Source organism: Rhamphochromis longiceps, linkage group LG14 (assembly GCF_057381845.1).
Source record: "Rhamphochromis longiceps isolate RC_006_pf linkage group LG14, R_longiceps_female_GT1.1, whole genome shotgun sequence".
Classification (NCBI taxonomy): domain Eukaryota; kingdom Metazoa; phylum Chordata; class Actinopteri; order Cichliformes; family Cichlidae; genus Rhamphochromis; species Rhamphochromis longiceps.
Genome location: NC_140570.1, coordinates 38,955,717 through 38,978,801, shown reverse-complemented (window position 1 = coordinate 38,978,801; position 23,085 = coordinate 38,955,717). Strand labels below are relative to the sequence as shown.

The 23,085-nt window shown below is 40.5% G+C and overlaps 2 protein-coding genes across 4 annotated transcripts in view; one reads left to right on the top strand and one right to left on the bottom strand.

The window, feature by feature from the left end:
• LOC146654726 (leucine-rich repeat and fibronectin type III domain-containing protein 1-like protein) overlaps positions 1–23,085 on the top strand; it is a 440,352-nt gene that overhangs the window by 195,054 nt on the left and 222,213 nt on the right. The gene's annotated exons all lie outside the window — the stretch shown is intronic.
• LOC146654728 (uncharacterized) lies at positions 16,914–22,938 on the bottom strand. 3 transcript variants are annotated; one of them, XM_085380736.1, is made up of 10 exons: positions 22,483–22,938; positions 21,949–22,054; positions 21,474–21,592; positions 20,955–21,371; positions 20,646–20,871; positions 20,317–20,466; positions 19,404–19,621; positions 19,162–19,315; positions 18,971–19,080; positions 16,914–18,067 (listed from the first exon to the last, which is right to left on the bottom strand). In XM_085380736.1, exons 2-10 carry the CDS (start codon positions 21,986–21,988, stop codon positions 17,756–17,758), a joined length of 1,746 nt encoding a protein of 581 aa, XP_085236862.1. In that variant the 5' UTR covers positions 21,989–22,054; positions 22,483–22,938; the 3' UTR covers positions 16,914–17,755. The 3 variants fall into 3 exon arrangements, with proteins under 3 accessions (XP_085236862.1, XP_085236863.1, XP_085236861.1); XM_085380737.1 differs by lacking the exon at positions 22,483–22,938 and adding an exon at positions 22,190–22,320 and having other exon boundaries at positions 21,949–22,037; XM_085380735.1 differs by lacking the exon at positions 22,483–22,938 and having other exon boundaries at positions 21,949–22,203.

Genomic DNA, 23,085 nt, shown 5'->3' with positions numbered 1-23,085 from the left:
CTGTAATAACATGGGACTGGTTGGTGGCACATTAGTATATGTGAGGGGGCAAACTCCTCAAGATGGGCGGTGACCGTGGTGGCCATTTAGAAGTCGGCCACCTTGGATACAACTTTTGTTTTTTCAATAGGAAGAGGGCCATGTGACACATCAAACTTACTGGTAATGTCACAAGAAAAACAATGGTGTGCTTGGTTTCAACGTAACTTTGGTTTGTTGAGCTTAGCCACCATTCTCCTGTCACTCACCACCTCCACTGGGTGGAGGGCATCCTAGAACAGAGCTGGCCCTCCAGATCAGCCTGTTCAGTCTCTTCAAACAAAAGTTGTATCCAAGAGGGCCGACTTCTAAATGGCCACCACGGTCACCACCCATCTTGAGGAGTTTGCCCCCTCACATATACTAATGTGCCACAAACAGGACTTTAATATCACCAACCAGCCCCATGTTATTCCATCTAAATGGCCCACCCTGTACTTACTGTGCAGTCAGTGATGGTTTGGAGTAGACTGTTTATCTTTTCATTTGTTATGTAGCCTGTAGCGCTGGCACATTCTACACTCTTGCTGGACTTTAATGAGTTTTCTACATTTCTGCACTTGTTATACTTTTGTACCTTCCATACCAGTGTGACAATAAGCCAAACAGATGTATGGCATTGTTACTGTATCTGGGATTTGGTGTAGTAACAATAAGGCAACACTGCCTCTGTCCAGTCAACCTGCCAGTTACAAATGACAAATTTATAAATTTCATCCACTGACTTTGATCGTCTGCTATCAACAGGCCAAAATGTGAATTTGTCCAACTAACATCAGCCTCAGCTGCTTTCTGCAGCTTCTTTGTGTTTGGTGCAAATGAGCAAATAATCAAATGCCCTCACGCTCTTTTAGGTCTGTCTTGGCATATTAGCAGCTCAGCATATAATTTCATTGTGAGCATGATAATATTCTCATATTAACAATTATCTGAACTACTGCTGTGCCTACACAAAGCCTCAGAACACTATAGAATAACTAACTATAGAAAATGTGTTTGTGCATGATGGTTAGTACCTCAATAGGTCCTCGGGTATGTAAAGTGATAGCCATCATGAATATTTAACAAGCATTAATACCATCAGATATTAGTCTTAGCCGCCCCGCTCAGGAAATCGATACAATCACAGAGAAGTGCTTAGGGTCGCCTTCTCAATGCATTTTTAATGGTCTCCAAGTGCATAGTTTCACAGCTAAAGGCAGTCCACCTAACAGACACACAAAATCCACATTGTGTCCCGCACACTTACACTAAAGAGCACTGGTACAAACTGCTGCTGCACCTTATTTTCCTTTCTACAGTATAAAGCTGTCAATTTTGTAAAAATCTGACAGAAAATATAGTAAACTGAGCTCCTCACTTATGATTTATTTAGTACATACTGTCACCAGGAGAAGGAAGCGATCAAATAAACGGTGGAAAATGTGGAGCTGTGTTAAGTGTTAAATGAGCTATTGACAGCATTTTTACGTTCCAGCAGAGGTCTGTCAGATAGTTAAGTGAACAAGGAGTTACGATGTAAATAAAGTGTGCACACCTTTAACAAACACCAAGATCAATAAAGAAGCAGGCTACATTTCCAATAACAGTAATGTTCAGCTTTCAGAGTTGAGAAACACATGTGCACCAAACAGTGGCGAGCTCAGTCTGCCATGTGCAATCTGCATGGCAGAGTTGGTCTGGCTCTGTCTGTTTGGTGAGTGGCTGTTACATGTGGGCTTAATTCACCAGCCAATGTGACTGATTTCTAATAATGAAACAAATAAAAAAATATCAAAGAAAGAGCACAAGCAATACGATTCTGTAGCCTGTGGGAAGAAATGTGACAGATAACGTTAGCCTCTTAAATGCTTAATTAAAAAAAATAATTGGAAAATAGCAAGAACTTAACTGACAGTTAAATTAATTATTGTAACAGTCCAATATATTATCTCGTGCATTTATTTAACATTTTTGTTGTTATTTTTTCCCAGAACTACTTTCTAGTTTCTACTAACTACTTTCCAGAAGCCATATAGTGTGAGTGTGTGACACAGGCTTGTCTTCCTGTCACTCACAGCTTGATTATAGGAAAAGGAAAGAAAAGTGTGAATTAAATGAGAAGCTGAGACGTGACAAACAGGTAATTTTCAGCCTTATCGCTGCCCTGCAAGGAAAACATTGCCTTATTAATTCCCACAGGAGTCAGACCTCATTTAGCCCAGTAAAGAGCTGATGGTGTCACAGTCTGCAGTCATTCACTAGGTTTTATTTAATTAATGTGCACATTGTACTTATTTAAAGGATTTAAATACAAATGCAGTAGTGTTGACACGAACATATATAACACAGTATAAACAATGAGTTTCTTCTAATCTTCACAATCTCCACATTTCCTCATACGTATAAAAACTGGTTCAAGAATCCTTAAAGTCGAGACGAGCGTTCTGTTCTCAAAGCTCTGTAGTCTTCACTTTAGCTCGACCTTGGTCTTGGTGCTTGTGCAAACATAGCTACAGTATGTATACATTTAAGACTTTTGCGTCACTTCTGCTTTTGTGAACAAAAATATTTAGTAAAGGGTCTTTTGTTTTTGTTTTGTGTTGCTTTTTGATTGAAAACATCCCATTGTTTTTCATCCAGATCTGGAAATTTTATTTGCATGAAAAAAAATATGCAAGGAAAAAAAGTAGAATATCGCCCAACAGAGAAAGGCACAGACTCCCAGGGACAATCTTTACTGAAAACATTGCTTTAGATTTAAATGTGGATTAGCTGTGTTAACACTGGCTCCCTGTTCAGTGCGATGTCACTACATGGACTCGAGCTCCACACCCTCGAGGTGTAGCGGCTTCATTTAGACAAAATAGCTGTTTGAGGTTGTCTGACTGCTGTTCCATTTATCACTCCAGAGTGCAGCCATTTAATTAAAATTTGGATTACCTTAATTTTACACCAAATAATTAGGATCAGCTTGGGCTCCTTGTGTGTGTTTAGTGTGTCAGAGGCTCATGTTGGGATTTCCTGTTAAACCTCTTGAGCAAGTCACAGTTGAGTGAAGATACTCGTGTTGTGTTGATGAAACCTTGAGTCTCTAATGACTTATGTTTGTTGTTTAAGAAGTAATTAGGTAGTGTTAGCTTAGCTAGGTCTGTGTGATGGATAAATCTGTCAGTTAAATGTGTTACCAACACTCGCCCAAACAGGAAATATCAAGAAACTTCTTCAAACTAAATCTGAGAAGATAAACTACTGGCTGCAGAAGCATCTATCGGTCTGTCCTTCAGTAAACACCGAATCAGAGATGGTCAGATCATTCCACGAGGAAAACCTATAGAGCCTGCTCAGAGAAACGAGCACACAACATTTAATCGTGAGTTATTGCTATATTTGGCTCTCTTTCACACCATGCTTTTTTTCCCGTCTCCCTCACCTCACTCCCAACCGGTTGATGCTGCAAGCACCTGGCAACAGTGGCAAAGAAAAACCACCTTTTAACAGGAAGAAAGCTCTGGTACAACCAGAGGGAGCGGTGGCCATCTGCCATGACCGTTAGAGGAGGAGGAAGAGCAAGAGATTCATTTCTAACCTGCATTTTACTCTGTGGTGTAATACACAGTGAAGCTGACGTACTTGGAGGTTATGTCATGAAACGATCTGTTTGCTGGTGGCAGCTGGTGAGTGGACACAGTGCTGACAGCTGGTGTTGATATTAGTTTTTTGAAACCTTGAGCAATATTTCTGAAAACGTCACATTCCTGTTTGGTTGCGTGTTTCTTGGCACTCCAGCAGGTCATGTACTTTTGCACTTTGTGTTACATCTTAAGGGCCTGTTTGTGTTGAACTCAGTTGTTGTTTCTACTACAGGAACAGGCTGATGATGGTTCTGGATTTTACCAAACATCATGGTGCAGGAATGACCCTACGTGCTTCAGTTCTACTGAAATACACATTATAAGCTGTTCCTTTAATAGTCTGAAACGCTCAAACTAATTAAGGCTTAAAGACTCAAATGATGAAACGACTCATTTAAAGATGTGGTAATGTAATACTTCTTTCAACATGTAATGTCAGGTTCTTTGCGCTGGTTGTTCTTTCAGGATTATGAGAGGATAATTACCAGCACAACAATCAGTGTGATCTACTTTAATATACAAAATTCTCCTTTTTAAATATTGTAATATTTCTACGTGCTGTTGGAACTGTGAATAATGAAATGATCTTACCCCAGCTTAGTTTGGATCAGTAGCTACTTTGCTTAAATGTAGGAAAACGCAGAATCAAGCCTGTTCAGTAAAGGATGATTCTGTAATGCTGAGAATGAGAACACAGCATGACATGAACGCAAGATTGGAAAAAGGAACATTACGTCCTGCTTTAAGGCAAATATTCTCCTTGTTCGAACTTCGTGGATAGCTGGGACCCTTTCTGTGTGGATTGTTTTAGGATAACGATTATTCTAATTAGGTTGTAGATTGTGAGTGATAAGTGTTCACCAGTGACCATGTGACAACCACTCGTTGTCACATCTGGTTTCAAAGCACCCAGATGGCAACGACTACAATGCTCACAGTCTGCACGTCAAACCGCTTCAATGTAAAACACCAACTACTGTAGAAAGAGCAGTTGCTGAAGACTGTAAGATGAGATTGATCAACCTGTGCAGGGCCTGGATTGACTACAAAAGAAGGCTGTGGTTTAGTGCCTCACATATGCATCCTGTCTTGAACTGTACAGGATCAACAGGACGCTAAGAATCCTCATCAGGATTTTGATGGGGATGTGGCGAACAACATTAGAGACCAACTTCAAGCCAATTACACAACTGCTGTGTCCCCACTGCTGATCTGCATAGGCCTGAACCCCCTCAGTGAGATCATTGACAAGACTGGCTATGGATAACGACTAAGGAATGGAGCAGTTGTTAGCTACCTCCTCTGCATGGACGACATCAAGCTGTATGCCAAGACTGAACAAGACATTGATTCACTGATCCACACCACCGGGATCTACAGCAATGACATCGGAACATCATTTGGATTGGAGAAGTGTGGTCAGATGGTAACAAAGAGAGGGAAATTATTTAAACTGAGGGACTCTACTACCAGAAGGCAAAATTGCAGGCATTGAGGATTGCTACAAGTACCTGGGAATCCCACGAGAAAATGTGAACCACGAAGAGGCCACTAGGAAAGCTGCAGCTACCAAATCCCTGCAGAGATTAAGGCAAGTCCTGAAGAGTCAGCTGAATGGGAGGAACAAGATCTTGGCAATCGACACCTACGCCCTGCCGGTGACCAGGTGCCCTGCTGGGATAATCACCTGCCCAAAAGAGGAGCTAGAAGCCATTGACATCAAGACAAGAAAGCTCCTTACCATGTATGGAGGGTTTAACCTCAAGTCCAGGACCCTGAGACTGTACGGCAAGTGAAATGAAGAAGGTAGAGGACTCGTCATCAGGAAGATGGTCACAACTGACCGTGTGCTTAGTGAATACCTTGGGCATAAGAAACACAAGAAGAAGAGGAGCAAGAACAGGAACTATCATGGAAGACCAGGTACCGCATGGCATCACCCTGCACGCTGCAACACCAAACGTACTTAAAAATGATCTAAATGATGATGATTTATACCTTAATGTCTATATTTTCTGTAAAAGATCTTAAAATATGAATGTACAGTATATCAAACAATTTAAATCAGAACTACAGAGGTAGGTGGAAACGAGTGCGACGCAGCGAGTCGACTATAAATGGGAGTCCTTCACAGTTATAAGCAGAAGTGTTTCCACCTCAACTAACCGGCTCTCAGCAGCAGTTAAGAACACTACAAAGAGCACTCGTCATGTCATTATCCAAGCAGCAGCCATTTTTACTTTCCATCCATTGCTGGGCTTGCTTTCTTTTGTTCTTCTTCTTTCATTCTCTCTCTCTATTTGTGTTGATGTTTCTCTGTATTTATCTCAACATCTTGTCCTCTCTGTATGCTTGTGTGACACCCTCTCATGTCCTCCCTCTGTAATCTTCATCTGATTAACGCACAAGAGATAATGGAGGTAAAGAGGTCCATCCGGGTCAATCAGTTGTGTGTTTATGTGTGTGTACTTTGATGCCGGAGTTAATTATTGGTTGCAGTAATCGTTGCTGCTTGTTGAAAATATCCTTTTGTGGTTTCTCAGTGACAAAACCTCTGAGCTGTTTCCTCTCTGGCAGAATGAAATATGGACCAATTGCCTGACCCGTGTACGAGCTCAGTGGCGCCTATTGACTTACTGACCAGTTATATTGAATGACTGATTGGATAATTGACTGGGGGACTAACTAAAATGGCAAGAATGCTGCTTGACAACACTAATCCTAGATGTTTGGATCGATCGTTGATGCATTTTTATTTAAACTTTATTTTTATATGTTAAATTTTATGTATGCCGGGATAGCCATTTATGGATAAAAATACCATTTTGTTGAACATTCCATAGAATAATAATTACATTAGTACAAGAAGCACATCTTAAAAACCAGTTAGAGGGTGTCACAGGGTCTTCCTGTACAAACCACATTACCAAAATAATATATCTTGAAAAACATCTTGAAAAAACCACCGCTGATCATAGTTGAGTCAAATCAGCAAGTAATCCCAACAACCCTTAAATTGTCTAAAAACATACAAATAGCCGCTGTGTTAGCCGTTAGAGATTTTTCACTGATTAAATGTCACTTTTAGCTGATTGCATGTCTGTCTTAGCATCTTTTTTCACTGTGCCACTTGTTAAACTCAAGCCATTAAAGTGTTCAATTATTTTTAAACAATGAAGCCATGTACTCGACTGCCTCCTCACATTACAATATAATAGAATAGAATAGAATAGAATAGAATAGAATAGAATAGAATAGAATAGCCCTTTATTATCATTGTACATGTGCAATTAAATTGTGGGTGCTTCACATCAACTGTGCCACAGTAAAATATAAATAGTTGACAGCAGGAATGAATAATCCCTGCATATGCCCCCCTCAAGAAAACTGCTCTTACCATCACAAAGAATATTACCATATGGCCAGAGGGTGCCTCTCAGCAGCTGCAGGACTGTTTTGACAGGACTAACTGGGATATCTTTGAACATCAGGACTTGGAAATGTTCACAGACGGTGTCCTCTGCTATATAAAACACTGCATAGACACTGTTACAGCAGTCAAACGGATCCGGGCTTATCCCAACCAAAAGCCCTGGATGACCCGGGAGGTCAGGCAGCTGCTGAAGCAGAGGAACATTGCGTTCAGGTCTGGCAACAGGGATTACTACACCACAGCCCGATCCAACCTGAAGAGAGGCATCAGAGAGGCAAAGGGGGACTATAGGAGGAGGATCGAGGACCATTTGAAGAGTAATACCAGCCGGCAGGTGTGGCAAGGCATCCAGCACCTAACCAACTATAAGATCAATCTCGGAGCTGCGGACGGTGACCTGGAGCTGGCAGAGGAGCTGAATATCTTCTTTGCCCGCTTTGAGACCAGGGTACCGGAGGTATTGGAGCCACAGCAGCAACACGCCACCCATAGCAGCACCACCCTCACCCTGGAAGAGCACGAGGTGAGGCGCATGCTGCAGGCTGTTAACCCGAGGAAGGCGGCGGGTCCTGATGGTGTGCCAGGTCGAATATTGAGGGATTGTGCAGGACAGCTGGCTGGGATCTTCACCAGGATTTTCAACAAATCCCTCGCACAGGCGACTGTCCCACTCTGCCTGAAGTCCTCCACCATAGTCCCCTTGCCTAAGAAGCCCCACATCACCGGCCTGAATGACTACAGACCGGTGGCACTCACCCCAGTGGTAATGAAATGCTTTGAGAAGCTGGTCCGCAGACACATCACAGCAGCCCTGCCCCGCAGCCTGGATCCACACCAGTTTGCCTACAGAGCAAACCGATCCACGGAAGACGCTGTAGCCACAGCACTCCATGCTGCATTAACTCACCTGGAAGAGCATGGTAGCTATGTGCGGATGCTCTTCGTGGATTACTGCTCAGCTTTTAACACCATCCTTCCACACAAACTGGTGACCAAGCTACAAGACCTGGGGCTTCCATACAGCACCTGCATGTGGATCAATAGCTTCCTCTCGGGCCGTAGACAGAGAGTCAGAGTTGGCCATCACACATCCTCAGCCCTGAGTCTCAGCACTGGCTCACCCCAGGGCTGTGTGCTCAGTCCACTGCTCTACTCTCTCTACACACACAACTGCACTCCTCGCCACCACAGCAACATCTTTGTGAAATTTGCAGATGACACCACAGTGGTGGGGCTCATTTCCAAGGGAGACGAGTCTACGTACAGAGACGAGGTGGAGCAGCTGACGTCATGGTGTAAGGCCAATAACCTCCTCCTCAACACTTCAAAAACCAAAGAACTCATAATAGACTTCAGAAGGAAAAAGGCAGAGATCCAACCACTATTCATAAATGGGGACTGTGTAGAAAGGGTGGCAAGCTTCCGCTTCCTGGGAGTCAATATAGAGGAGAACCTTTCCTGGAGTGTGAACACCTCCGAGCTGCTGAAAAAGGCCCAACAGAGACTGTACTTCCTGAGAATTCTCAGGAGGAATAACATCACACAGAGACTGCTGGTGTCCTTCTACAGAGCCACCATTGAGAGTGTTCTAACTTACTGCATATGCATCTGGTACACTAGCTGCACAGGGGCTCAGAGGAAAGCACTCCAAGGGATCATTAACACCGCCCAAAAGATCACTGGCTGCCCTCTCCCCACACTGGAAGTTCTACACAACGCCCACTGTTTTAAAAAGGCCCAAAACATCATAAAAGACACCTCACATCCTGGCCACTCCCTGTTCGAACTGTTGCCCTCAGGCAGACGGTACAGGGCAATCAGAGCAAGGACTAATAGACTCAAACACAGCTGTTATCCAACTGCAATAACACATCTGAATACTACAAAAAAATGTCCATCACGCCACTCTTGTGTTAATCTATGCACGGTCTGAAGCATGTGTGTGGGAATGTATGTGAATGTTTTACTGTTACATCTTATTAGTATTTTAAGTATTCTATCTATTTTATTTATTGAATTTTATTGTTTTATTTATATTTTGATATTGCTAGGGATGATGCAATGATCGGGGACCATTCTTAATTTCGTTGTTCTCATGACAATGACAATAAAGTTTCTGATTCTGATTCTGAATAGCAAAGAGAAGAATAGAAACAAAAATAAGGCACACATTAGGGAACAAGTTGCAAAGTGCTTTGAATAAGACTAGTAGACACCTTCCACCTTTTTTCTCATCTTATATTGATCTACTAGTGTTTGGTGGGTAGGCTTGCATGTTTTTCCAGGTGGAAAATTAGAAGTTAATTGGTTGCACACAGCTAAACTGCAGTCTCTAGTTTCACAGACATGCCGCATACTGCTACAAACCTTAACCTGATAACCTCATGAACATTGACTTTATAAATAAAACAGGTGAAGCAAAGAAGAGGCCCGTGTTTTACGTTGTGCATATAACCCAGTCTACCCAACATTACTGCGCAGCAGCCAGACAGACTGGTGGCAGTAAAATTAGTGGTATTCCATCTCCATCCCACACTTGCTATGGTTACACTGTTAGCTAATATTTCGGGGTCTAATTTCACTAAGCAGCAGACAGACAGACTCTTGGGAATGTAAATTACTGCTTTTCGAATGTTACGCGAGGTAAGACATTTTGATAAATCGACTGAGAGGTTTTATTCAAACGAGGCTGGAGGAGAGAAGACTACGCAGAGTCTACTCATGGACTCATTGGCCATGTTCGCTTATTTAAATTGAGATGTCAAGCATAATTGCTGATCAGAAATTCTCTTTTACTCCAGAGAGAAAAACACAATTTCCCAGCGAACCGGTGGGAGAAAGACGACTTTGATCTCTGACTAGTGGAACAAACTCCCCTGTCTGCACTCAGACTTGTGTTACACCACACTTCATTTTTTTCCGTTCATATATATTTATTCTTTGAGCTCTATAATGATCACTGGCAACAGGACATTTATTTTCTATGCAGGTGCTTCAAGATGAATAAAAGTGTGTTTGATAAATCCATATTCTTTTACCTAAGGACAGAAAAGTTTTAAAAGTAATGAACTCCGCTAGTAAATGGATTCAGTTGAATTACACAGCAAATCTAACCTGAACAACTGTCATGGTTACTTTCACAGCCATGAACCATAACGTAGATGCGGAGTTTAAAAAGGTCCATTTATGATGTATATACTATAGGCAGAGGTTGTTTTATACATCCATCTGGATATAGAGTGCCAAAAAAATCAAAGGTACACTTTGAATACACAGCAGATGTCAATAGTGGAAAAAGTCATGCTGGACATCTCTACATCACTGTCCCTAACGCTGTAAAGTGTTTTGACTAAAACCATTCATGGTGGCTATGCCCCATTTTTTATGTTGCTTCCCGTGAAAACAACCCAAACGTCGGACCCAAGCGGACTGTATGTCCTCCCTGACCAGGGCCTGAGTAACCTTAGCTTATTTCTGTTTGTCCCTGTATGTCACTCCACTGCTTTTCTTTTGTTTATCCTGAACCGGTCACCCCAACCGGTCGCAGCAGATGGCCCCGCCCCTCCCTGAGCCTGGTTCTGCAGGAGGTTTCTTCCTGTTAAAAGGGAGTTTTTCCTTCCCACTGTCACCTAAGTGCTTGCTCATAGGGGGTCATATGATTGTTGGGTTTTTCTCTGTAAGTATTATTGTACGATCTACTGTACAATATAAAGCGCCTTGAGGCGACTGTTGTTGGGATTTGGAGCTGTGTAAATAAAATTGAATTGAATTGAACTGAAAGACAATTTGTGGTGAAGAAAAGCTGTTTTTTTTTTTTGTTCTATCATTGGGAGGGTGGAGGGAGGGGGATTGAGTGGGGATGTCCAACTAAAATACACTTACTGAGTCCATTTTCTAAACAAAATTGATATGAATCCAGTAAGTCGTAGTGCCTATGGGGCTTGAATGGTCTAATGCAGACTGATCGCACTGACACTAATAACCCGAAATGTCAACAGTAACTTAATGAAAGGCTACATTATGGTTGTGTCTGGCATCCCAAAGCTTCCTGCACTGGAATCTGTCAATGAAAAAGGGAAACAGGAAGGAAGTGGCTCACCTGGTATGGGATTTCTATAAGAAAAACAAAGCAAAAATCGTTATGTTACCCATCTCCAAAGCACGCGTAGAGCCATTACATAGAAATGTAGAAACCAATCAAAAAGGTAGGAAGTAAAAATATGAAACGCAAGATACAAGAATATGATTAATAAAGAATCAGAGACAAAAACAATAAGTGAGGACATAATGAGATGATGTCATACATATATTTGACATCTGTAATAGTCTGGATATGTATAATAATTGAGCTATTTGTGTATATATTAGAGCCTTTTGTAAACGTTGTAATATATTAATGAGTTCAGTCTGTTACTGTTATTGTCTTGGAGCAACTGTAACCACATCACTTCCTTAGTGATTATTAAAGTATTGATTCTGAAGACGAGTGAAGGAGATGGAGCTGACGTGTCCAGCAAGTTTTGGAAGAGATGTTTGGAAGAGTGATGAAAACAAGAGAAACAACCTGGATGAGAGAAGATGGAAAGGACTGTCCTGTGTGATGAGCGAGAAAGCAAAATCAGAAAAGGAATGAGAAGCATTGTGAGGATGGTGATATGAGTCTTACCCTGATGAAAGCAAAGCAGGAGGAGGACACGAGAGGCTGCTGAGGCTTTGCGGAGCCACATCCTGATCATTATTCTTCGTCTTCTTTTTCTTCTTTGCTAAATCAAATGGTTCATCGTCACATTATGTTTAAGTGAAGAATCCTTCACATCCTTCAGACTCTACTCAGCTGAAAACTCTCAAGTACTGTCTTCACTTTATCTTTCAACTATTCCTTCTGTAATTGAGTGATAACTTTTTTCTCCTCTGTTTAATTTGGCCTCTTCTTTTCCTCACTCTCATTGTTTTGGTTGTTTTCTGGCTGTCCTCTGTCCTCCATCGTGTACACACTGGAGGCAATTCGCTCGTCGTGCATCACTTTGAAGCTGCCAGCTGGTCACTTGTGAGCTTTCCAGGCTCCAGTTGCCTAAGTGACCCTCTAATGTGTTTGTTAGCAGGTCATATGTTAATCAGTGGTATTCACTCATTAGTAGTGTCTTCAGTCGCTCAGCTAAAAGTTTATCGGATGAATCCTTAGCAGCTACTTTCTTCTGCAGTCGCTTGAAGTCATAAAATATCATTTACTTTCTGTGGTCTCTGGTATTCACGGCACTGAGAATCACAGTATCTACATGGCTTTAGAACATAAAGGTAATCTCGGCCACACTGGAAGGCGAGTTAGGGAAGCTCCCTCGACATGGAGGTGACAGATTTTGACAATCTGTCCTGAGGTTGTCTCCAAAATAAAACGCGGCGGCATGTTGACTTTTTAAAATGCACAAATAAACTTTTAAAGACGTCCTACGAAAAGACAATACAGTTATTTTTGATAAACATCTAACCCGTTTTGGTCAGTGCTTAAAGCACTTCTTTTACTCACTACTTACTGAATGCGATGTGGCAACCATCAAGAAAACATCAAGAGCCACAGGACTTCAAACAGTAGTTTGACCTTACAATATAGGGGAACAGTTGACCCCATGGTCACACTGTAAAACAAATAAACACTTCAAGCAATGACGGACAAGCGACTCATGTGTTCTGCAGTATGAGAGCCGGAGTTCTCCTCTGGAAAGGAAGCTAAAGTAGGGAAAAACATTCTGCAACTTTTTTTAGGTAGTACAAAATATTGCTCCTGATCCCCACACTGAAATAAATGACTGGTGTTGGTCAGTCCTCCAGTCCAGCCGTCCCCAACCTTTCTTGCACCACAGACCGGTTTATGTCTGACAATATTTTCATGGACCGGCCTCTAAGGTGTTGCGGTTAAATACAAAAAAACAAACAAAAAAACCAGTACCGGTAGCAAAAATAAAAGATTTATTCATAACACACGGGAAAAGACCCAGGGAAACCGAGTTAATGATAAAGAGGATAAAAAATAACGATAAAAACCGTTAAAAACCCTGAAAACCATAAATTTCACACCAAGCCTCAACTCTTGCAGCCCGGTACCAAACGACTCATGGACCGGTACTGGTCCGTGGCCCAGGGGTTGGGGACCGCTGCTGCAGTCTGCCCGGGTGTTCTGACCACCACCTGCCTCTGAATTGACATCTCATGTATCCCCACATCAAAGAAATGAAACTTCCCAAAGGATTAAAACAGTGAAAAGTGGAAACCGGTGTTTTTATTTAGGTCAAGGTGCTTGCATTATTGTATTTGTTTTAATTAGTCTTTTATATTAAAAGTGACATTGATGCATCTTTGTGAATTGTGTTGTTTTCACTCCACTACAGCACATTTAGCCCACTTTGTAAAAAGTAAAACTTATACAAAGTATAGCTTTTCCACCTAAAAGGACAAAGATATGATCATTTTGGCCGATATCGTTCAGCCGTACTCCGACATGACTCGAGTCTAAATGGACCCCCGTCCTCAGTGGAACGATCAGTCCATTCTGTGCTATTAAGGCCCTTTTTAAGTCTATCAGATAAAACAGAATTTTAATAATTGTTCAAGATGAGCGAGTGACGGACATCAAAAACAGTTTTAATGTTGATCGTCTGTAAGAGTAAAGTGCACTGATTCCTGCTGGTCCCTGCATGTTCAGTCACAGTGTCAGTGAGTAGGAAGCACCTGCAGTGTGACTCCTCTTTGTGTGAAAGTTGCTGGTAAATATAAATTGTTGTGTAAAATGAAAATAATATGGAGGAAGTGGTGGTGTTGAAAGCAACAGCGTGCTTGGTTCTTCGGACCGTCGTCCTAATCAGAGGAGCAGGGAGCTCAGGACCGGAGGATTGCATTTTATTTTCTCCCACCCCCCCACCCTCTCGCCTCTCCTTCTCTTTGATAATGGGATTTTTGGCTCTGTGACTAAATCGAGTCAAACTTCAAAAGGGGGCTGCTGCAGCTTAGTGGCTGTGTGTGTGGTTTGGTGGGCAGGATGGTAGCGTGTGGAGGTAAGTTAAGTGTTTTTCACTTTTCAGTTCAAGTGCTGGATTTGCACGAGTTTGTAATTGCACTGCAGAAAGTTTAAGCAGTGACTGACAAACAGCAGTAAAAGTGAATGTGCATCAACTGTCTGGAACCTTTTTTCACAATTTTTTTCTTTCTCATAGCTCATTCAGTGCAACACCTGTTTTCTCTCAAGTCCCCAAATATACTTTGATATACTTTGTGCAATGGTTCTGTGATGCCTTATTGTACAAACGTTTATTCATTTTTGCTTTATTTCTTTTCTTCTTCATTAAGTAAATGGCACGCCACCCTGACTATAATAAAAATCTTTCTCCTAAGATATCTTACTAATGCTGCAGAAGGAAGTCGTATAGTAAAATTATAGAAGAGTAGAGTGTATCATTGTATCATCCTGGGAGTTTATATTCATTTAGTACTGCAAAAATGCATAAACAGCAAATGAATGCAAAGAAAGACTGGCTATAGACTTGAGTTAAAGTACACTGCACTGATGAGACAACAGTGTAAGACGGCAAAATATACACAGGATATTATTGAGGACAACGTGCTCATTCTGAATGATGAAAGCAACTTTTTCTTTAATGTCCCACTCTCTCTTTTTTATCTTTCTTCTCCCTCCATCCTCCCATTTCTTGTCTTTAGTTCCCCCCTTTCTTTCTCTCAAGCCGTAGCCGCGTTTCGAAATGTTCCAGTTTTGCTTCCTGATACATTTTCACGAAAGCTTCAACACAAGTAAACACCCACACACACACAGACAGGTGTGCGAGCACACGTGGCGCCTTTAGTGACGAGGCAGCTCTAATTGGATTCCATGGTCGCCACGGCAATGAAAATTGATTGGCGACAGGGAGACAGAAGGCCAGAGAGAGGCTGAAAGATGAACACACCACTGTGTGATGACGGGGTCAGAAGCCCTCTTTTCACACGCACGCACACACAAAAGCGCATCCTGACGCACACAAACACAGACAAACCGACACTCTCGCGGGTTACCGGTGCCAGCGATGTTATTCCATTACCACCCACTGCGCCCGTATGGTTATTACGGGCTGTAATCAACTCAACTCACGGTGACGATAAGTGCTTGAGGTCATCTGTGTCGCTGGACACTCACACACATACAAACGCACAAACGTTAGCTCACAGATTATGGTTCCAGTCATTCGATCGATTTATTTTTTTCATCCTCTGTGTCCTTTAAACGTGTATTGATTTTCATATCTGCTCTGATGTAACGACGGCAGAGAAATGTGTAATGTCAAAGCAGTGCAGCGCATCACTTACAAATGTTTATTTTCCCATTAAAAGCCCAATTAAAAGCATTGATTTTTTAGTTAGTGTAAAATTATTAAGATAACGATCAGTTTTGTTCATACAGGAAATGAAAATGTCTTTTTGTCTTAAATAAACATTTACTGTCCTAAATTCAGTTCGGATGGGTCTTAAATCATTGGAGTCACAGCAGAGTGAGAATTTCTAGCACACAGTGTTCCTATAGTTCCTTGCGTTACACATTTAGATCACACAATGCCCCTGCATCTTTAAGGCCGTGCTATTTTAGGAACAAGGCAGACTGATCCATTTTCCAAATCAGAAGGCAATACCAGCAAGGGAGTACTGAATTACCATTAACCTTGTTCCCATAAAGTGATGCATACTTTAACCTGCTGCAATTAGTGAACATAAGGGGACATATATCAAGTGAATAGCTGAAGGTAAAAATGGGCTTATTATTTGTAGCTAATGGCTAAAAAACAGTTACAAAATATGTTTGTGTTCAGTGTGGGTGTGGGAGGGCGGGGCTTGTAATAAACTGGCAGAAACAATGAAAATTATGATAAAGAGGAAGACCTTCCCAGTCAGCCTCATCAGTTTTATGGCAGCGCTTAGGAAAAAGTGTAATGTGATGAAAATCAATGTGTGTTGTGGAAATTTTTCATTGCCATGCACGACTACACAAAAAGTTGTGACTGAACTCATTCGCTGAGTCCTTCAAAAGCATCCTGCCAGAGTCAAGTCCGGCCGTGCTCGTGTAATCGGCAAATGCTGCAAATTATGAGACATGACACATCAAAGGCCCTGAGTGATAGTGGCGAGGTTAATAAGGGGAGAGCACAGCACTTCCCTGTGTGGAGTAAACTGGCAACACCATGATTCAGTTCAAATGAGGTAGAGGCTGCTCACCAAATATTTGGAAATGATTGGTTTATGGGAATGTTGTCTTTTAATTTCTATGAAAATTGAAAAATGACAGTTTAAGAACTAAATACTTGAGAATAATGATTCCTGGTGGATAAAACCAATGTTTCAATTGCTTACAAAGCAGCCTGAGCAGTTTCTTTTTATGTTACTCTGTGTTCCATGTTCAAAGGCAAGTTAGCTGCCCATGAATTCAAAGTGCTGAAGATGCAGTAAACGAGGTGGTGTTAGTCAGTTTGACGATCCACTGCTGATACCCTGATAGTGGGAACCAGAGTTTATAGTCAGTTTGTTGTGTGTCTGTTTATAACTTATATGGACAGAATTCAGGTGCCTAGTTCAGGACTCTTCGCATCTTTGCTTTTTTGGACACTTTGCAGCTAGATTGAGAAATGGCACTTCCAAGTCTGAGCTGGAAAAGGGAGAATTCCCTAAATCGTTATGAAGATGAGTCGTTGCCTCCAATGGCCATAAGTGGCTCTTTCTTTATAAGAACATAACTTTTTGAATCCTTTATGCACTGCAAAAATGGCTAGTCTATATTTAGGAAAAAAATACTACATTTGATACAAAAAGCACTGAAAACAAGTGAAATTATCTGTCCATGCAGCAAGTTTATTTTACTTAATAAGAAATCTTGAAATAAGATTTTTTAATCCAGAAATAAAAGAACACATTTGAGAATTGAAGAGGGTTAAAATAAGCTTTAAAAAGCTCAATTTAAGATAAAATTACTTTATATCAAGTCCCAAAAGTAAGTTAAATATGCTAAATTACAGTCTTTTTTTATGTTTTGAATTCTTACTTGCAGCAAATGAATGCACTGCAACGAGAAAAATAGTTCTAATACTATGAAAAACTACTCAATATTAGTGAAGTATGATTAATTTGTTTCTTGATTCAGGTTGGCTTATCTTAAAATAGAGCTGAATCAATATTAAATCCAGGCAAAAAAACCTTAAAACAGACCTTTTTCCTAGAATACTCCTTGGCTTCTACTGAAATCACAACCAGGACAGGAGTGATATATGTCAACATTTATTTCTCTCATGAGAACAAAATTCTTTTTTTAAACAATATAGGGCTGCTGCACAATCCCTAAAAGTCTAAATCAACCCTTTAAAAGGCCTAAACAGAGAAAAGAAATTAAATTTTTGGCCTTAAACTTTTGTGACAGTCACATAGTCTCACAATGTTGTAAATAATGGCATTACTGACTTAAAACTTTACATGCCTCAGGTAAAGTGTCACTAAGAAAAAAAAACAACAACTTTCATTTGTAAAGCATTATAAGTACAGCCGTTTCTCAGGACATTGCTAGGCAAATTAGGAACAAAGTTGTACAAACGTACTACAAAACTAAACAAACTGCAAATGACCTGATAAAATCCTGCTTGGTATTCACCTATTTTTCAAAGAACGACTTCCACTCAGCTATTGCTTTCTTATATGCACTAGTGGCATCTTGATCATGGATGGCATCAGTTATTACCTCAGTTTGTATGACAGAGAGGACCGTTGCAACACATTTTGGGTATGTTAAGTGCAAGGTGTAGTAATATGCCATCAACACCAACATTCCTTCCCAGAAATCCTCCAAGGAGAGAGTGGTCACTGGTATGTTTCCTACAGCAACAATGCTGGTTGTTCCATCAAAAAGCAGCACTGGGGAGGAGAGAGGCCGCTTCTCCAGGTATAGCATTGCATCTTCACCCGGCTAGAAAAGCACAAAAAAGGACAAATTCTTCAAGATTTTCAATGAAAGGGTTGCTGTGCATCCAAACAGCTTAAGACACAAAAAGCAATATCAAGAGTTTAGAATGCTCCAACTGATTTACTGTTGGAATAGAAGAAATAAATGTAAAATATCTGACTTACATAAATATGAAATTTTGGAAATGTACACAGCAAAATCTCCAGTGTTAAATTAACACTGGAGAGTGTCTATATGGGTCCACTCCTCTGAGTGTTAAATACAACACTGTTGAGTGTTAAATTAACACTTTGACAGTGTTATATGTTTAAAAGTAACCTAGTCAGTTTTGAAGATTAACAATGACTAACACTGAGCAGTGCTGATTTTCTAACACTGGAATATTTCTAACATTTTGATTTATTTTCCAGTGTTAGAAAATCAGCACTGCTCAGTGTTAGTCATTGTTAATCTTCAAAACTGACTAGGTTACTTTTAAACATATAACACTGTCAAAGGTGTTAATTTAACACTGGAGATTTTGCTGTGTATTAATTCTGAGCATGAATTTTCTCTAGTTTGCAGCATTTTTATCATGTCTATTTGTGCTTTTTTTTCTCATTTGTTTTTTAAAACTATTTCTTTTAACTTTGTTACATATTCTAGTTTTTGAAGGCCTTTTTAAATATATCATTTTACTGCTTCTACTTGTATCCTAACTGCAATGTGCTTTTGCTCTGTGCTGCCTCTCTGGAGTAGGTTTTGAATAACAATTAAGAAATCCTGAATAAGGAGTAATTTAATCCCTGCTGAATTGAACTTCAACCCACTCTTATTAAGCAGGAAAAGCAAAATAATAATATTAATAATAACAATACAAGTAAATGGAGTACAAGTTACAGTGGCTGGTATTGCAGCTGTTCGCACCTTGAGGATATGAAGGAGAGCCTCACTGGCACTTCCCAGCCGCTTTGGTGGTGTAGTTTTTGAAGGAAAAAGAGATGGAAGTGCATTGAAGAGAGTGACAGTAAAATCCACTGTGAACGGAGAAAAGTATCTCAACAAAGCAATCCGAACATATCTGATGTGTGGATTTAATGTATGAAAAGGCCACTTACCTCCACATACATCCAAGGGGAGAGGAGGTTTCAGGACCTTCTTCCAAATGCCATAGAACTGCACCTTCGAACAAAACTCTGCCCATCGACCCTTCATTTGATCTATGTATTTGCAGTTGGAGCCACCAATGATGCGACGCAGTTCATCCATCGCCTATGACAAAGTTGTGCTCAGTTAGTCAAGAACTAACTAAACCTATCCAGAGAAAGCAAGGAATTTAACTGAAGGTAGTTGAACTTACATTTCGTATGTCTTTGAAGCACGGGTATGCTTCAAATATTTTTCTAGGCCTGTCTTCTTCCCTTGTAACATCTGCGTCAATAAAAGCTCGTCTGGCCTCAAACTCCAGGTCCAAAATTTGAGCGACGTCACTTTGGTTGGGTTTTGCATTGGGTTTCCTGTACATGTTGCTCAAGGTTTTGTAATGTCTTGCCTGCATCTTCAGGCTGTCATGGTCTGCTAGGGAAAGCAAAGAGCAATTGTAAGACATGGTGTAACTAGACTAAATTCAGATTTTTCTAATCAGTCATTTCTAGTAAGGTTGCATGGTTGTTTTTAAGTATAATATTTATGAGAATTAATGTTTAGGTTAAATATGTTTGAGTAATGAACTGACCCTATATGTCCTAATCATTTCCCTTTGTGTCCTTTTCTTATAATGATCATGGATTTATGTTAATTGTTAGTTTGAACAGAATCAAATATTAAAACGACAGTTTAAGATGCCCGTGAATAAAACTGTGGTGAAAATAAGGTAAAGGTTGTTTACTGTGTATATCGTTCACATCAGTGTGAACAGTGATTATGAGCTGATGGATAAAAATCTTTTAGGTAATTTGATCTATGACAGAAACACTGTGATAAGGCATGATAGATGTGACCAGCATGAGGATTTACATGTGTAAATAATCAGCACTGAGTAACACCCATTACAACACAAAGTGGTAAAATACTTACTATGGCTAACTGGCAAACTGGAATGAGGGATCTATCATATGTTGATTTTACACACCAACTCGAGTTAATGCCAAACCACTATGATTTATGGAATAAACACTTAGAACGGGGTTCATTGCTGCAACCATATTTTGGAAAGAGCTGTAAGAGGAACCACAGTCAGACTGAGAGGTAGATAAGGGTGATGGTGGACTTACCAACAACATCATCTGGAGGTGCAGTTGAAGGACCTATATCAGACCTGGGTGCAGAGCATGAGGCTGACTTGGATAATAGTGGTAAAGCCAGCGTAGTATTGTTTGACGTAGTTGGTACAGTGGAGGGTAGCGGCAATTGGGATTCTTTCTCTGAGGAAAAAACAGAAGATGAACAGAATGTAATAACAGGGAATAGCTAGAAAGTTAAGGAAAATACTCAACACTGTATAAATCTTGTGATGCACTCTGAACAGAAAACTGAGGGCAGGTGGTCTCTTTGAAGTTTTAGATGACCAAAAGTCATTAGTACAGCAGACCAAAGTACACACCTGCATTTGAGTTATCCTCGCTGAGGTCATCATTGCTCTCAAGAAGTGTGGTATAGTCACTTGAACCACTTGCTTCACCACTTAGGTCACCTTCAGTCCCATTGTCTGTGTCATCTGAGCTGAAAAGAGTCTTCCTGGGCCTGCCTCGTTGTGGCATGGAGCCCTGCCTCTTCCTTGGAGACTTCATATTTTGGAGTCGTTTGTACAGTTTGGTGTAGATGGTCAGCTGTGGTAAAATAATATATATTTGTACATCATTTTATTATCTCACTCAATTTTAGATATTGTAGTGGGTAAAGAATGACTTACGTATGGCATGTGTGTGTCAGCATCACGTAACATGGGGTAATAGTCGACAATCTTCTGTGACATTGCTCTCATTTCGAGTTTGGAGGGGTATGTTACTTCTTTCCCCATGGGACTAACACGGAGGATTGCAACCATGCTGGTGACTGTGTTCCTTACAAGTCTGCAACAGAGCTCCTTCGACATCCTGCAGTCCTTTTCCTTTCCACTGTGGAGCAATGCAAAGTACTGACTGCGCACCATGTCCAACTCTGAATCTGTATACACCACATACTCTGGTGGGTCTGGCATTTTCATTTTTTTGTCAGCAGTGTAGGAAATGGGAGTGGAAGTTTGAGGCTGACATTGTGACACATCAAAGCCGAAGGGGTTACTCTCGCTTCGATGGAAAGTGTTGGCAACTTGGTCAGTACTCTTAAACTATAACAGTTGTGGGATATAAACAAAAATACACAATTAGGCAAATTAATGCTAGACAATATGGACAGTAATCATCTTCTTAGTGGTATAATGTGTATTTACCTTTTGGCTGATAAAATCCCAAATCTTCTTTCTACGGAAGAAATTTTCATGGCCCGGAAAAAGATCCTTTAGGTCATCCCGGGTAAAGCTTCTCAAAGTTTCCTCATCAATATTCGCAGCTGTAAAAGAGAAAAACAACTTCAAAAGTGATATTTATTTCTCTTTTCCTGGGCGTGGCTTATTACATGTCGAGGTCATTTTTTGTCAATAAATGTATTTTAGCAATAAGTAATATTAACAGGATAAAATGTCAAACTTAAAACAGTTTATCAAATATTTGGGAATGCAATAAAACTATTTTTGGGTGTCTTCAAGAATGATGTTCCAAGTCTATTTAGGCAAAGACAGCTCAAGGCTATAATGTGGATAAAGGTCAGAGTAGAGTGCAATCCTAGCTCCAAGTTTCAGAAATGATGCTAACAGATGCTAAGGCTGCTTAGCTAACGTACCAAAATAACTGAAAAATAAGACTTACCCTGCAACACAGACAGTATGGCATCGTCAAACTTGTCCATGCCGTGACAGCAGTTCTCTAGTTCGTTCCAAAGCCTCCACTCACAGTGCCTGGAAATATCCTACAGCTTAAATAAGATCATTTAGCTAAAGTTAACACATTAGCTAGATTGCTAACTAGCAGCAGCCCTCACAAAACACGACTTTATCTTAATAACACCGTTGTACCATAGTATTTTTCAAATCAACTTAATGTTACCAACCTTAAATTACTGTTCGCTTTGTTTAGATAAATAATTTTGATCTTCCTAACGGTCCTGATGGTTAACAAAGCAGGGGAAAAGAGTTTGTCCCGCGTGAAAGTAACGTCACGACAGGAACTGAGAATGCGCATGCAGAAAATTATTTATATTTAATTTTTTTTAAGTAAAAAAAAAGAAAAGAAAAATATAAATTCAGTCTTAAACACTTATTGCCTAAAAATAAATATAACTGATGTAATTTAAACCTGAAAAATTGGATAATTAAGGATACATATATTTTAAAAATTGCCTACCTTTCCCATGGTCCCACACTCTCATCTGTGGCCTTCAGTGGAGAGCGGTAAAGTATGCTGTATGGCTACAGCGCGAAAACAGTTCACCATGGCGCTCTGGAGATGTATGATCTGTTTTATCTTTGTTTCTTTAACTCTGAAGGTGCTCCTTAGCCACATAAATGCAGCTCATGGTCGAAGGCAGGATTTTTGGGTTTACTGTGGAATAGATGGCTGTGAACAAGATTTCAGAGTTTTTAACTCATTCTTTCGCCACATTAAACGGACGCACCCTCTGTATTTGACGAATGGAAGCCCACCAAGAGGATGGAGGATCCCCCCAACATCCCACTCTTTAGGATCGGAAAATGTTGGTGTTTCAGTCTTTGCCAACTGTAGTACTGCAACAACAACCAGCACCGTGGAAATATCAACTGGTGGATCTTTGGCTGAAGTGCAGGAGCCTCAGGTTGTTGACAGCCCGAGCGCGGTAAGTGTTAAACTAAATAAAATGTAGTGTGGCTTCTGATGACAAATTTAGCTATGTCTAACTCCTCGTATTTGGTCCTATATTACTTTTAATCCTTTTCTCCATTGTTAGTCAAGAGAAATTTAACGAGATCT

Coding starts and splice junctions, on each gene's coding strand:
- LOC146654728 (XM_085380737.1), bottom strand. CDS start 22,320: ATGCGCATTCTCAGTTCCTGTCGTGACGTTACTTTCACGCGGGACAAA. Junction 22,038..22,189: donor AAAGCGAACAGTAATTTAAG/GTTGGTAACATT, acceptor GGATATTTCCAG/GCACTGTGAGTGGAGGCTTT. Junction 21,593..21,948: donor CATACTGTCTGTGTTGCAGG/GTAAGTCTTATT, acceptor TCTCTTTTACAG/CTGCGAATATTGATGAGGAA.